This window comes from Panthera leo, chromosome D3, assembly GCF_018350215.1.
Source record: "Panthera leo isolate Ple1 chromosome D3, P.leo_Ple1_pat1.1, whole genome shotgun sequence".
In the NCBI taxonomy this organism is placed as follows: domain Eukaryota; kingdom Metazoa; phylum Chordata; class Mammalia; order Carnivora; family Felidae; genus Panthera; species Panthera leo.
The window spans coordinates 27,786,664-27,802,221 of record NC_056690.1 but is presented as its reverse complement, the minus strand read 5'-3'; the positions used below and the strand labels follow the sequence as shown (position 1 = coordinate 27,802,221).

Here is a 15,558-nt window from a genome sequence, read left to right as displayed (position 1 = left end):
AATGTTTTTTGTTATTTTTAACAGACTCCTTTTTTTAAGATTTTTTTCCTATTTACTTATTTATGAGAGAGAGGGAGAGAGAGAATCTCATGAGGGGCAGAGAGAAAGGGAATCCCACACAACAATGACAGTGCAGAGCCCGAAGTGGGGCTTGAACTTGCCTGAAGCTGCGCTCAAACTCACGAACTGTGAAATCATGACCTGAGCCTAAGTCAGATGCTTAACTGACTGAGCCACTCGGGCACCCCTTAACAGGCCCCTTTCAACCACATCTGAGTTCATGTTAATGAAGTAGCTTTTGGACCATTCCTTTGGATGGGAGCTGGTTGCCCAGGGAATTTACCATCTAATTAGAGGGTTGGGACTTTCAGGGCTTCCCCCTCCCGTGTGTTTGGGGGGAGTCACTGGATGTTGAGCTAATTGCTAATGGCCAGTGAGGTAATCAGTTATGCCTGTATAGTGAAGCCTCCATTAAAAAACTCTTAACTGAAGGGGTTCAGAGAGCTTCTTCGTTGATGAACACATTGAGATGCTGAAAAGCTGGCAGGCTCAGAGAAGGCATGGAAGCTCTGTACCCCTTCTTTTATACTTGCCCTATTTATCTTTTCCATCTGGGCTGTTTCTAAGTTATATCCTTTTGTAATAAAGCAGGGCTCTAGGAAGTAAAACGGAGGAAGGGTTGGGAACCGCCAGTATATAGCTGCTCAGTCAGAAGCACAGGTGACAACCTGGACTTGAGGTTAGTGGCAAGTGGTGGCAATAGTCTTGTAGGACTGAGCCCTTAATCTGCAGGATCTGCTCTAACTCCTGGCAGTTAGCATTAGAACGGCTTGGTGTGGAAACACATTCATTTGGTGTCACAAGTGTTCAAACCAGAAGTCAGTTCTGTTTAATGTTTATAATGGTTATGTCACCTTGATGGATGAACTCTTTGTCATTATTAAATATCTTTTATCTTTAGTAATATGTTTTGTCTCAGTGTCTTAGAGTCAGTTTTCTCTGATACAGTCATTCCTACGTGTTTTGGTTTTTTTTTTTGTTTTTTTTTTTTTAATATTTATTTTTGAGAGAGAGACAGAGTGTGAGCAGGGAGGGGCAGAGAGAGAGGGAGACACAGAATCTAAAGCAGGCTCCAGGCTCTGAGCTGCCAGCACAGAGCCCGATGTGGGGCTTGAACTCACGAACCATCAGATCATGACCTGAGCTGAAGTCGGACGCTTAACTGACTGAGCCACCCAGGCGTCCAGTCATTCCTACTTTCTGATATATCTTTCCATCTTTTTACCTTTAACCCGTTTGTGTGTTTGAATCTAAATTGTGTTTCTTCTACACAGCATAAAACTGGGTTTTGTTTCTATGCATTCTGTCAAATCTCTGCCTTTTGATCAGACAGTTTAATCAATTTGTTTTTTAAAGATTTTATTTTATTTTTTTTAAAAATTTTTTTTAACGCTTATTTATTTTTGGGACAGAGAGAGACAGAGCATGAATGGGGGAGGGGCAGAGAGAGAGAGGGAGACACAGAATCGGAAGCAGGCTCCAGGCTCTGAGCCATCAGCCCAGAGCCTGACACGGAGCTCGAACTCACGGACCGCGAGATCGTGACCTGAGCTGAAGTCGGACGCTTAACCGACGGAGCCACCCAGGCGCCCCAAAGATTTTATTTTTAAGTAATCTCTGCACCCAATGCAGGGCTTGAATTTATAACCTTAAGATCAAAAGTCACATGCCCCACCGACTAAGCCAGCCAGGTGCCCCTTTTATTTTTTTATTTATTTATTTAAAAAATTTTTTTTTTTTTTTAACATTTATTTATTTTTGAGACCGAGAGAGACAGAGCATGAACGGGGGAGGGTCAGAGAGAGGGGGACACAGAATCTGAAACAGGCTCCGGGCTCCAAGCTGTCAGCACAGAGCCCGATGCGGGGCTAGAACTCCTGGACCATGAGATCATGACCTGAGCCGAAGTCGGATGCTTAACCGCAGGTGCCCCTTTTAATAAAGTTAATCAACTTTTTTTTCATTTTGGAGGGGCCTTAGTCAATTGAAATGTAATTACTGATAAGGTAGAATTGATATATACTATTACACTGTTTGCTTTCTGTTTTATGTCTTTTTGTTCCTCAGTTCCTTTGTTACTGCCTCTTCTGTTTTAAATACTTTCTAATGTACCAGTTTAATTCTCTTGTTTCCTTCACTGTATATACACATATTTTTAAATTTTTTTTAACATTTATTTATTTTTGAGAGACAGCGTGAGCAGGGGAGGGGCAGAGAGAGAGGGAGACACAGAATCTGAAGCAGGCTCCAGGCTCTGGAGCCTGACGTGGGGCTTGAACTCACAAGCCATGCGATCATGACCTGAGCCGAAGTTGGACACTTAACCAACTGAGCCACCCAGGCGCCCCTCCCTGTATATTTTTAAGTTATTTTCTTGATGATTGTCATAGGGTATAACTGTAACATCTAAACTGAAAACAATCTAGTTTGGACTAATGCCAACTAACTTCAGTTGTATATAAAAATTTTGCTCCTGTAGCTCAATTTACCTTCACCTTTATGGTTATGTTGTCACAAATTACCTCTCTGTATGTTGTGTGTCCACAAACATGGATTTATAATTATTGTTTTACGTAGTTGTCTTTAAATCTTTTTTTTTTTTTTTTTTTTTAATTATTTTTGAGAGAGACAGACCGTGAGTAAGGGAGGGTCAGAGAGAGAGGGAGACACAGAATCCGAAGTAGGCTCCAGGCTCTGAGCTGCCAGCACAGAACCTGACACAGGGCTCTAACCCACGAACTGTGAGATCATGACCTGAGCTGAAGTTGGATGCTTAACCGATGGAGCCACCCAGGCGCCCCTATATCTATTTTTTTTAATGTTGGTTTATTTTTGATAGAGACAGACTGCTAACAGGGGAGGGGGAGAGAGAGGGAGACACAGAATCCAAAGCAGGCTTCAGGCAGAACCTGATGTTGGGCTTGAACTGACAAGTTGTGAGATTATGGCCTAAGTCAAAATTGGACTCTGAGTCAACTGAGCCACCCAGACGCCTCTATATAGTTGTCCTTTAATTCAGAAAGGAAAAACAGAATTAGAAACAATATATGTTTATATTGTCTTTTATTTACTGTAGTTAGCTTTATTTTTTGTAATGCCCTCAATTTGTTTATGGTCTACAGTGTCCTTTTATTTTGGCCTGAAGGCACATCCCCCGCCCCCCCCCCCCAATCCTGAAGGCTCTTCAGTATTTCTTGGAGGGCAGTTCCACTAGCTGTGGATTCTCTCAATTTTTGTTTATCTGAGAATGTCTTAACAATTCCCTTTAAAAAAAATTTTTTTTTAAATGGTTATTTTTTGAGAGAGAGAGAGTACGAGTGGGTGAGGGGCAGAGAGAGAGGGGGAGACAGAATCTGAAGCAGGTGCCAGGCTCTGAGCTGTCAGGACAGAGCCTGACGTGGGTGCTCAAACCCTTGAACCATGAGATCGTGACCTGAGCTGCAGCTGGACGCTTAACTGACTGAGCCACCCAGGTGTCCCTTAATGATTCTCTTTTTGAAGCATAGTTTTGCTGGCTGGGTATAGAATTTTTTTTAAGTTTATTTATTTACTTTGAGAGAGAACCAGGGAGGGGCAAAGAGAGAGGGAGAGAGAGCAAGAATCCCAAGCAGGCTCCACACTCAGTGCAGAGCCCTGTACGGGGCTCAAAGTTAATAACCGTGAGATCATGACCTGAGCCAAAATCAAGAGTTGGACGCTTAACTCACTGAGCCACCCAGGCACCCCTGCGTATAGAATTCTTAGTTGACATTGTTTTTCTTCATAGTGGTGATCTGTCTGCCTTCTGGCCTCTATAAGGAATGAGAAATCGGCTGTTAATCTTACTGAGAATCACGTTATTGATGAGTTGTTTCTCGTACTGTTTTCAGATTTTGTCTTTGGCCTTTGACAGAAATGTGTAGGTATAGATTTCTTTAGTTTATTCTTTTTGGAATTTGTTGAGCTTCTTGGATACGTAATGTTTTCCATCTTTAAGAAGTTTCAGCCTTTATTTTCTCATAATTTTTTTTGCCCTTTAGTTTCCTCTTTTTCTGGGAATCCCATTATAGGTAACCTAGTACACTCAGGGTATCCCACAGGTCTATGGGCACTGTTATTTATTTATTTATTTTCTTTGTCTTAATTGATAGTCTGGTGAGATACTGTTCTTATGCTTTCCTTTAATTCTTTAGATGTGGTGGTTTGTTTTATTTTTTTGAGCATATTATAGCTGGTTTATTTAATTTATTTTTTAATGTTTATCTTGAGAGAGTGTGCAAGCATATGCATGAGCACTTGAGCGGGGGAGCGGCAGAGAGAGGAGAGAATCCCAAGCAGGCTCCAAGCTGTCAGCGCAGAGCCTGATGTGGGGCTTGATCCCACGAACTGTGAGATCATGACCTGAGCCAAAATCAAGAGTTGGACCCTTAACTGACCAAGCCACCCAGGTGCCCCTCCTCAGGGATGGTTTGTATTGACTACTTTTCTTTATCTTGTATGGCATATACATTTGTGTTTTAGTTCATGTCTCGTTAAATCTGGGCATTTTAAATAATGTGGCAGCTGTGGATATCAAGATTACCAGTTAGAGGACAACTTTTTAAAAAAAATATTTATCATTTTTGAGAGAGCACAAGCAGGGGAGGGGCAGAGAGAGAGGGGGAGACATAGAGTCTGAAGCAGGCTACAGGCTCTGAACTGTTAGCACAGAGCCTGATGCAGTACTCAAACCCACTAACCACAAGATCATTCCCTGAACTGAAGTCAGACCCTTAACCGACAACCACCCAGACATCCCAAGGATATATTTCTTGCCTCACAGCTCTGGAGACTGGACATCTAAACTCAAGGTGTCAGCAAGGTTGGTTTCTTCTGAAGGCTAGGAGAGAAAGATCTCTTTCAGGCCTCTCTCTGTTTGGAGATAACAGTTGGAGATAACTGATAACAGTCCTTCTCCCTGTACTGTGTGTTTGTTTCTGAATCTGTTTATAGGGACAGTAGTCATATTGGATTAGGGCCCACCCTAATGACCTCATTTTAACTTGATTATGTCTGTAAGGACCTTATCTGCAAAAAAGGTTATATAATGAGGTACTGGAAGTTAGGATTTCAGCCTATCAATATGTGGGTGGACAGAATTGAACCCATAATAGTGACTTTCCTAGACTATTTTGTGAAATCCAAGTCAGAGATTTCCTGACCTAAATCAGTAAGTCTCCCAGCCTTTGCTAGGGAGCTCTTTATGCATGTTGGGGTCACCTTTAATGCTCTAGTAGTTGACAATTGTGCCTTAGCCTTTACTTCCTTCCCACTTGCACAGAGCTTCTGAGTCAATCAGGAGATTTGGGCCTTCCCAGGACTTTCCTGGGCATGCAAGTGGCCACCTAGATCTCCAGACAAGTTGGAGCTTTTCAAAGCCTTTTAAGGGCATCTCATTCTCTAGCTTTTCCTTTTATGTTTTCTGACCTGTCTCTTGCTTGCCAGCTGGTATCCCAGCCTCAGGCAACTGCCGTATGAAACAGTTGCCACTGATTATTTTTGATAGATTTCCTGGGGAATTGGGCTGTTTTCACCGAATGAACTCTGAGTTGGGTCGCATAAAGGCAAGTTTTACAATGAGCTTTTCTGTAGAGCTGCCACATGGACCAGACAGCAGTGGTTCTCTGGGCTTGGGTTGTTGGGGAACCAGTTTGCCTTCTTCATTGAACCAGCCTTGCTGGTTCCCAAGGCTACCACAGAGCTGGGAAGAGAAGACAGGAATGGGCCAAATTTTATAAATAAAATGCTACAAAGCTCATTGTTCTTAGCAAAATTCAGCCATTTTTTTCTTGAATAAATGCTCCCCAGATTGTTGTCTTTAATTTCCAGAATTCTGAAAAAGTTGATTTTGACAGTTTTAGTCAGTGTTCTTGTTGATCCTGTGGAAGAGCAAAATTTGGAGGTTTTTTTATTCTGTCACCCTAGAACTGGTATAGGATGTGTTTAAAACTTTTTTTCAAAAACAAAAAAGACAAAATATAAAACAGTATTCACCTGGGTGGCTCAGTTGGTTAAGTCTGACTTCAGCTCAGGTCATGATCTCATGGTTTCAAGCCCCACATTGGGCTCTCCTATCAGCGAGGAGCTTTTTTCTGATCCTCTGTCCTTTCTCTCTGCCCCTCCCCTACTCGTACGCGTGCACACTCTCTCGAAAATAAATTAACGTTAAAAAAACTAAACATTTTTTCCAATCTTTTTAGACTGAGACTATTCTAAAATATGGTAAAGTGCCCATGGCAGTTTAAATTACACTCGGGTGTCTATTTTTTGTGCTTTATTGTCATAGATGGGCCATAGACAGATCACAGAGCCCACTCAGCAAACAAAATCTCAAAAAGACTAGCTCCTTCAGGAAAAATCACATTTTCAACTTTATTTCTCAATAACCTAACTATGGAACAGTGGTTGTTGAGGGAGGCTTCCAAGGCATGTTGGAGAACTTGTTACCTACACCTCTACCCATAGCCTGCCAAGGCCCTTAGGATTGGTTGTTGCAGTTGATGATGCATGGGCTGTATAGGTTGCACGCCACCATTCTCTGATACGGGGTAGCAGAAACTGGAAGGGGTAGCTATGGTTCTGGTGCTGGGAGTCAGCTTGGCCTAGGCAAGTAGGGGATGTGCGGCTCCAGCAGCCTTTTTGGAAGATGGAGCTTTGTTTTGTCATAGCAGCTCATCTGAGTAGCCTCTGCTGTTGCCCAATGTGGTGGGGATGTGTGTCTTACCTGTCTAAGCATGCAGCACCCACGCCCCACTGCCTGTGGCTGTTGTGGTAAAGTTTAAAGTAACTCAGTAAATTATAGTTGATTTAAGAAATTTTTGACATGTTGAGATAATGGAAAATTCTCCAGGGTTAGTACAGCAAGTGTTAGGAACACCTGGTTTCAAGATAAGATCCAAGACGGTCTCCATTTAGTGTTGTGGCCTCTAAGATACCAGCATCTGGCTTGGTTGGTTATTAACTGAATGAATTAGCATTTCAGTCCAGTTTTTAATCTGAAAGTCTCTGTGCTTACTGTTGGCTTTAGTTCACTTTTGTATTTAGCACCATTGTAGTTCCCTAAGCAGGGACCTCCCAGTTTCATTCTGGCCAGCTTAGGGACCCAGGGGTGTTCCATGGCTCTCCCAGCCTTGTGTGTTGAAGAATGGTCTGTCGCTCCAGTTACCTGCTCTGTCCCAGCTGCTTTTTGCAGTCCCACCACCTGCATGTGGCCTCATATGTGGCTGTCTGGTGGTATACACTCTTGGAGGGCTACAAGCTTGCCCCAGACTGTGATGTCAGCCCTGTCTCTACCTCATGCTTGGTGGTCAGAGACTGGTGGTTACCTCTTCTCTAGAGTGCATGGTTTTGATGATGACCAGCTGGCAGTCTTTGTGCTCAGTTCTTTCATTTTCCACCTTTCCTCCTGCCCTGTACAGTCTGTAAGGTCATTGTGGCTGCACCCTTGTCCCTGGAGCCTTTTACATTAGCACCTCTAGTGAGGCATCTGCTGTGACAGAGACTGCAGGTTTCTGGAATTTGTGCCTCAGGTTGTGCTGGATAGTAGTAAGATTCAGGATCTGGCCATGTACTCTGGGGCTCTTCTGGAAAGTGAGGGATCTTTCCAGAAATAACATCAGAAAGTAGCCTGAGAGGGGTGCCTGGGTGGCTCAGTTGGTTGGGTGTCCAACTTCAGCCTAGGTCATGACCTCGCTGGTCCCGAGTTCTGGCCCCACAGTAGGCTCTGTACTGACAGCTCGGAGCCCGGAGCCTGTTTCGGATTCTAGGTCTCCCTCTCTATCTCTGCTCCTACCCCACTCACACTCTGTCTCTCTCTCTAAAAAATAAATAAACATTAAAAAATTAAAAAAAAAAAAAGAAAAGGCAAGCTTGAGAGAGGAGGTCTTCCCAGGTAGAGGAGGCTATGTGGGCAGCTCGGAAATCCCAGGTATAAAAGTTCCCTTGTACACACAAAGGACTTTTTCATGTTGGTTCTCCAATTCTCTGACACCAGCTAGGTGTCTGCAACTTTGCTCAGTTCTCACACTATTTACATGGAGTTGGCTCAGTTCCAAAAGACTGCCCACACTTCACATTCCAGCCACAAATGGGGTGCACAGGCCACCCACATTGACCAGCCAACTACAGATTCAGGGGTTTCCGTGACTTCCCTTGGGTTCATTAATTTGCTTGAATGAGAACTTTTTTAGAATTTGCTCTCAGAACTCAGGGAAACTTCTTTACGTTTACTGGTTTATTATTAAGAATACAGGGGCGCCTGGGTGGCTCAGTCGGTTAAGCGTCTGACTTCGGCTCAGGTCACGATCTCGCGGTATGTGAGTTCGAGCCCCGCATCGGGCTCTGTGCTGACTGCTCAGAGCCTGGAGCCTGTTTCAGATTCTGTGTCTCCCTCTCTCTCTGACCCTCCCCCGTTCATGCTCTGTCTCTCTCTGTCTCAAAAATAAATGAACGTTAAAAAAAAAGAATACAAATGGACAGCCAGATGAAGAGGTGCTTAATCATGGTTGGTCTTTCTGGTGACCAGCCCCATCATGAAGCTGTCTAGGCCCTGCCCCCCACCATGCCTAATTAGCATAAACTCAGATGAGGTCCAGAGGGACTTCTTTGAATAACAAAAGATACTCCTATTAGGAAATTCTAAAGTTTTAGGCGCTCCCTGAACTGGATACAAGGACCAGATATGTGTCTGATGACCAAAAATGTCCTCATTCTCTGGAGAGGTTTTTTTTCACACTTAGAATTTAATTGTATATGTGTGTACTTATTTCCCATTTTAAAATTTGTCAGAGAAGAAAGTAGCTTTTCTGTCAGGTTGAAAGTACTAGAGCAGCACAATCGTGACTGATAGGAATTGCTGTCTTGCTCCTGAAAAATTGTGACGGTGTTTCTGTCACATCCTTGTCAGTAGCTTGGTGGGTGGGTGGCAGTCCCTCTTCCCCATGGTGCCCTTGTGGAGGTGTGGCTCCAGAGTTCCAGCTGTGGGGGCAGGATGCCAAGGTTGGCTGGGCAGGCCCTGGTTCTTTGGGAGCTCTCGCTATGCACTGCTGTCCTTGACGTACAGTGGCACAAAGTCCACATGCAATGGTGGTGTGGATATAGAATATCCAGAATTCTAGAATTGCCATGGAAGCAGAGGCTCAGGGCATAGCATGTTTGGTGTTGATTAAAAAGGCAAAAACAGATGAGCAGAACTGGTACTGAGCCTTTTCACAAGACCTGGGGTGATTTCTTCTTAGTATTTTATGGCTTTTTAGGTAGCTGTGGGTTGTGGTTGGTTCATGCTTGTTCTAGAATTTAGGCATTAGTGACTTGGTTTTTTTGGCTCCCTTCCCCCGCCCCCGACTAATTTAGGTTTTAATAGAGAGTTCGGGGCACTTAGGTGGCTCGATTGGTTAAGTGTCCGACTCTTAATTTTGGCTCAGGTCATGAGATTGAGCCCTCCATCAGGCTCAATACTGATAGTGTGGAGCCTGCTTGGGATTCTCTCTCTCCCTATCTCTGTGTCCCTCCCCTGCTCGTGTGTGTTCGCAGTTGCTCACTTTCTCAAAAAATTAAAAAAAAATTATAGAGTGGTAAATGCACTTTTTGGTACACTTCTGTGAATTTTGAAACGTGTAGTTTTGTCATGTAACCAACAGCGCAATCAAGACATTTTCAAATGTTCTCCCCCTCCCAGTTTTCTTAAACTGCCCCCTTCTGCCCCTTTGTAGTCAAAACTTTCTTTTTACCCAGGTAGCCACTGAGCTATCTCTGTAGGTTAGCCAGTTCCCAAATGTCTTATCAGTGGAGTCACAGGGGAGGTAGCCTTAGAACCAAGCTCCAACTCAGTGATGCACTTGAGAATCATCTGTGTTGGTGCTGGTGTCGATGGTTGGGTAATTTTTGCTGCTGAGTGTGCCTACTGCAGGGCAGTGCCTAGTATGTTCTTACTTGAGGGGTGTTGAGTGCATTTCCATTTTTGGGTGATTAGCATTTGGCTGCTGTGAGGCTCTCCGGTTTTCCACGTGAGTGTAGCTAAGCACCCAAGATGGCCTTGCTGGGCCGTATGATAAGTATATGTCCAACTGGGTGCCTTTGCATGTCTGTCGAGCCAGATGAGCATGTGTGTGTGGGTCTATCTCTGCACTCTGTCTCCTTGATCTGTGTGACCTTTCACCAATGCCATACCTTCTTGATGACATGAATTCTTGGAATCCGTGCGAACCCTCAAACTTTGTTCTTTTTCAAAAGCACTTTTTGGTTACTCCAGCTACTTTTCCCTTCCGTATAGAAACAGTATGTCAGTACAAAAAGTTCTGTTGAGATTTTGATTGGAATTGTGTTACATCTGTAGATAAATTTGGAGAGAATGGACTTCCTAACAGTATTGAGTCTTTCAGTTCACAAACCCAGTGTATCTCTCCATTTATTGAAGTCTTTGATGTCTTTTATTAGTGTTTGGTCATTTTTAGTATGCAGATCTTTCACATGTTTTACTAGATTTGGACTTGAGTATTTCACATGTGTTTTGGAACTGTTGTGAGTAGCACTTTAGTTTCAGTTGTGTTGATTGCTAGTGTATAGCGATCTCATTTACTGTCGTATATTGATCGTATGTCTTGTGGCTTTGCTGAACTGCTTTATTAGTTCCAGTAGTTTTTCTGTAGATTTCTTTGGGATTTCTATGTACCGACCAGGTTGACTGTGATGGTTTGATTTCTTCCTTTCCAATCTAGATGCCTTTTGTTTCTTTTTCTTGCCTTACTACTCTGACTAGAAGCTCCATTACATGTTGAGTAGCAGTGGGGAGAGTGGACATCCTTGTCTTGTTCCTGATCTTGGGGTGAAGCATATAGTCTCTGACCATTGAATATGATGTTAGGTGTTAGTTGTTTGTTGATGCCCTCTATCAGGTTGAGGAAGGATTCTTCTATTCCTAGTTTGTTGAGTATTTTTATCATGAAAGGATGTTGCATTTTGTCAAATGCCTTTCCTTATCAATTGATATTACAGACTTTTTCCTCCTTAATTTGTTGATATAATGTATTATGTTGATAGATTTTTTTTTTTTTTTAACGCATTCCTGGGCTAAGTAAGTCCTTTCTTGGGCATGGCATAGATTTGTTTTTATGTGTTAATGGTTACGAATTGCTAATACTCTATGTAGGATTTTTACACCTGTGTTTGTGAGGATTATTGTTTTGTAGTTCTCTTTGGTGTTAATAAGGGTACTGCTAACATCATAAAATGAACTGGCAATTGTCCCTCCTCTTGTGGTGTTTTGAAAGATTGTCTAGAATTGGTATAATTTTTTTTTTCTTAAATATTTGGTAGTTGTTGCCAATGAAACGATCTGAGTGTGGAGTTTTCTTTGAAGGGACCTTTTAACTACAAGTTCAACTTCTTGAATAGAGCAGTTTGGGTAATTTGCACTTTTCAAGGAATTGGTCCATTTTATTTAAATTGTTGGGTTTATGGGTGCTGGTCTGTCTGTGGTGCTCTCTCAGGGTCTTTCAGTATCTGTTGGGCACCAGTGATCCAAACTTCTTCTGTACTGTTGGCATTGGGCCACTTCTGCCCTTTGTACTATAGTCTCTACATGCTCCTTGCAGGTTAACCTGCAACATGTGACTGTGGCTCTTGGTGCAGGTAATTGTGGTATGGGCCTTTGCCAGCGTCTGTTGGATATCTTTGGGCTTCTTAGTGTGTGTTCTTCTGCCATGTGTGTGTCTGCCTCGGCTCTGTCAGGGAGGATCGTGGGTACACAGGTGGTCTTGCTCAGTCTGACTACAGGTCCACAGCCCAGGTGCCGACTGCTGGTTAGAGACTGGGTTATCAAAGGGCTGAAATGAGAGAGCCAGCCACCATGGATGGGTCGGCTGCCTGGCTAGCCACTAAGGATTGGTCTAGGGCCTGATGTCTTGGTGAATAACTTTCCCTGGAAACTGATCCATGCTGATGCAGATGCTCATAAGTGGAGGTATCTTGTGGGGACCTGTTGGAAACTGTAGCCAAATGAGAGTAGGGAGATTTCTAGCTCACCAGAATCAGCAATTCCCTTTAGAAATGTCACCTTGCTTTCCTTGACTCAGTCACAGTCCGCTGAGAGAGGAACCCCTGCCTCCCTGCCCAGAGTAGTGTTCTTGTAAGTGTTGTGTTCTTGTAAGAAGAGGGAGGGAAGTGGAGAGAAGGCTGGGTGGAGTTGGGAGTGATGCTAAAGAAAGCTTGGTGCTGCCAAAACCTGGGAAGGTCCAGAAAGAATCTCTCATAGAGGTTTCAAAGGGAACGTGGCCTGCTGACACCTTGCTTTGGGACTTCTGGGCCCCAGAATTGTGAAAAAATAAATAAGCCACCCACTTGGTGGTACCTTGCTATGGCAACCCCAGAAGCCCAGCAGTCCCCACCAGGGAGGTGGGCTGTGCTGAGTGAACTAGGCCACATCCTCCGTTCACAGAGGGCGGCTCAGCAGAGGCCCAAGTCTGGTTGGGGTCAACGCTGCCTCCTGGCTGCTGCCTGCCTTTGTTGTGCAGAACTTCTCTTTTTCCCCCTCAACTGGTTAAGTGGTTTCCCATTAACCCTTTAATTGTTCTGTTCTCTGGGCATAGCAGTTGGTCTCAGAGCTAGGACAGGATGACTCTGTGTTTGAAACAGGAGCCAGGCCAGGCCCTTCACAGCCTTCAGAGAGCTTGGCCTTTTTAGAGTGCATCTCTTTTGTCTGATTTACCTTTTGTCTTCTATAATCTCACTTATGATGATCTTCAAAATTCTTTTCTAAGGTTGTCTGTCTTTAGATTTCTGACTAATTGATCAGACTCAGATTCAGAAAAGGCTCCCAGGCAGCACCAAGCTTTGCCACCCCGTTGCAGCATACTCTCCAACCTAGCACAGCACTGCTTGTCCTGTCTCAGAGGGGCTGCTGGACAATGAGGTGGGGGCGCAATGTGCTCTTCAAGGCAGTAAAGATGACAGGAAGCTTCTGGGGGAAGCAGACAGCATGGGGAACAGCTCCGTGAGGCCAGCAGGCTCGGTCCAGCACTTAGGAGTGGCTGCTTTGTTTTGTAGTATTTTAACCACATCAGTATCGAGGACTCACGGGTCTACGAGCTGACCAGCAAGGCCGGACTGTTGTCTCCCTATCAGATCCTTCACGAGTGCCTTAAAAGGTAGGGCGGGTGCTTCCCCTTCTGAGTAGGGTTGTGTGGGGGCTTTTCTGTTGGTGCCCAATGTCTTTACTAGCTATTTATCCTGCTTCAAGAGGTGATGCTAAAGGCCAAGCCATTGCAAGTATTCCCTGTGTGCACAGAAGCCCCTGTGCCTGCTGGTCAGTCAGAGCCTGTGAGATCGGATCAGGAGAATCCCCTCCTTTTCAGCTGAGAAGTGCGGTTTGGGGAAAGGGTTGGCATTGTCTTCAGAGAGCCTTTAAAGCCTTTCCTGAAGCTGTCATTTCTTTGTCCTCAGCCGATGGCACTGGTTGTCTTTGTTTTTTCTTTAAGAAACCATGGAATGGGTGATACATCCATCAAGTTTGAAGTGGTTCCTGGTAAAAACCAGAAGAGTGAATATGTCATGGCGTGCGGCAAACACACAGTGCGCGGCTGGTGTAAGGACTGCCTCCCTCCTCCCTGTCACCCCACTGCAATTTCCCTTGACCACTGGGGAGGTTGCACACTGCCATGTGGCCTGTCTGGGAGCCCTGAGCCTCTGGGGCTTAGTCTCAGGCCACTACCCTGGCATCACTCCCAAGCTCCTGCCTTGTGTGCTGACCACCCGCAGTCCTCCGTGTCCACTGGCATCTCCTATCGACCTCTGTCTGAAAGCCGGTCAGTCTGAGGTGGGACTGTGGTAGTCCTGCCTGTACCAACCCTATCCTCCTAGTTCCTGGGCTTGGGCTGGTCACTTTGGCTAGGCCATGTTTTCCCCCTCCTGCCACTAGTGCCCCATCCAGCCCATGGTCCCTGTGGTAGGAGGAGGGATGTCCTAGAATGGCAGCAGAGCCCTTGCCCTGCCCTACTCTGTGTCCCTGTGCTGGGTGATGTGCCTGCCCCATTTCTGGTCTTTGTGTACACCACCTGCAGTATTTACCAAATTTGGTTGGTTATTTATTTTTAACTTCTTTGTTTAAAAAAAATTTTTTTATGTTTATTTTTGAGAGAGAGAGAGAGAGAGTGAGCAGGGGAGGGACAGAGAGAGAGGGAGACACAGAATCTGAAGACAGGCTCCAGGCTCTGAGCTAGCTGTCAGCATAGAGCCTGATCCAGGACTCAAACTCACAAACCATGAGATCGTGACCTGAGCCAGTGGATGCTTAACTGGCTGAGCCACCCAGGCGCCCCACTGAATTTGGTTTTTGAAATAACTACGTTTTATTTTATCTTATCTTTTAATGTTTATTTTTGAGAGAGTGTGCCATGTACGAGTGGGGGGAAGGGCAGAGAAAGAGGGAGACAGAGAATCCCAAGCAGGCTTTGCACTGTCAGTGCAGAATCTGACGTGGGGCTCAAGCTCATACACTGAGATCATGACCTGAACTGAAATCAAGAGTCAGATGCTTAATTGACTGAGCCACCCAGGCACCCCTAAAGTAACCACTTCTGAAAACAACTTTATTTTAAAAGAAAACTTTGTATGACTACTATAAACACAAACCCAGTGCTGTGTAAACTAGAAAGTAACACACAAGTTGACCTTGGGAAAATCACAGAACTCACAGACCTGGGTGTCCCCTGTGATTCAGCAGATATTAGTCCTCACTGAGCCCCCTTCTGGAGCAGACAGGTGTGGCATAGAAGGAGTGCTGGCACCATTGACCTCCCTATCTGGGAAGTGTGGCCACCTTGGTTTGTCTGGCCATAGGCATCTCCTGGCACTCAGACCCACTCTGTTCTCCAGACCCACTCTGCTCCCTGGCCCCACCTTCCCTCTGCATACATAGAAACTCCTCTTTCAAAGTTCATACACCCTCTGGAAACTCCTCTGGGCTTTCTGGCAGAGCCTCCCTCCCCTGTGCCTGTCCCCAAGGAGCCTTGGGCCATGTGCTTCATGGTGCCTCGTTTTGCTTGTCTGTATCTCTGGAAGTGTAGGGTGTGGTGGGAGGGAGGCCTTGTAAGTTATGACCTTGGGCCCATTCTGATTTTCTGAAGCCTTTGAGGGAGCTGTTCTGCTAAATGGGGTTAGGGTGGGTCCTGGTCTCAGCTTTGTGAGACTCCAGTGCCGACTGCAGTGGTGGAAGACGTCTGTACCCCCTCCTGTAGAACATGCCGTTTGCTGGGTGGGGGAATGGCAGGTGTGTCTCCTCTCTAGGCAAGGTGGCCATGTTGACAGCTGAATGTTCTAGTGACTCCCTCTCCACATTTCCTCTTCCTTCCTCACAGGTAAGAATAAGAGAGTTGGAAAACAGTTAGCCTCTCAGAAAATCCTTCAGCTGCTGCACCCACATGTCAAGAATTGGGGGTCTTTATTGCGCATGTATGGTCGCGAAAGCAGCAAGATGGTCAAACAGGT

At 45.0% G+C, this 15,558-nt stretch overlaps 1 protein-coding gene across 4 annotated transcripts in view; it reads left to right on the top strand.

Moving 5' to 3' along the window:
- Window positions 1-15,558, top strand: part of DGCR8 (DGCR8 microprocessor complex subunit) — a 36,823-nt gene that overhangs the window by 17,144 nt on the left and 4,121 nt on the right. For all 4 annotated transcript variants that reach the window (XM_042910119.1, XM_042910116.1, XM_042910118.1 and 1 more), the window contains 3 exons: window positions 13,120-13,220; window positions 13,551-13,657; window positions 15,429-15,556. In XM_042910119.1, coding sequence (XP_042766053.1) covers window positions 13,120-13,220; window positions 13,551-13,657; window positions 15,429-15,556 — 336 coding nt within the window. The remainder of the gene's footprint in view (window positions 1-13,119; window positions 13,221-13,550; window positions 13,658-15,428; window positions 15,557-15,558) is intronic.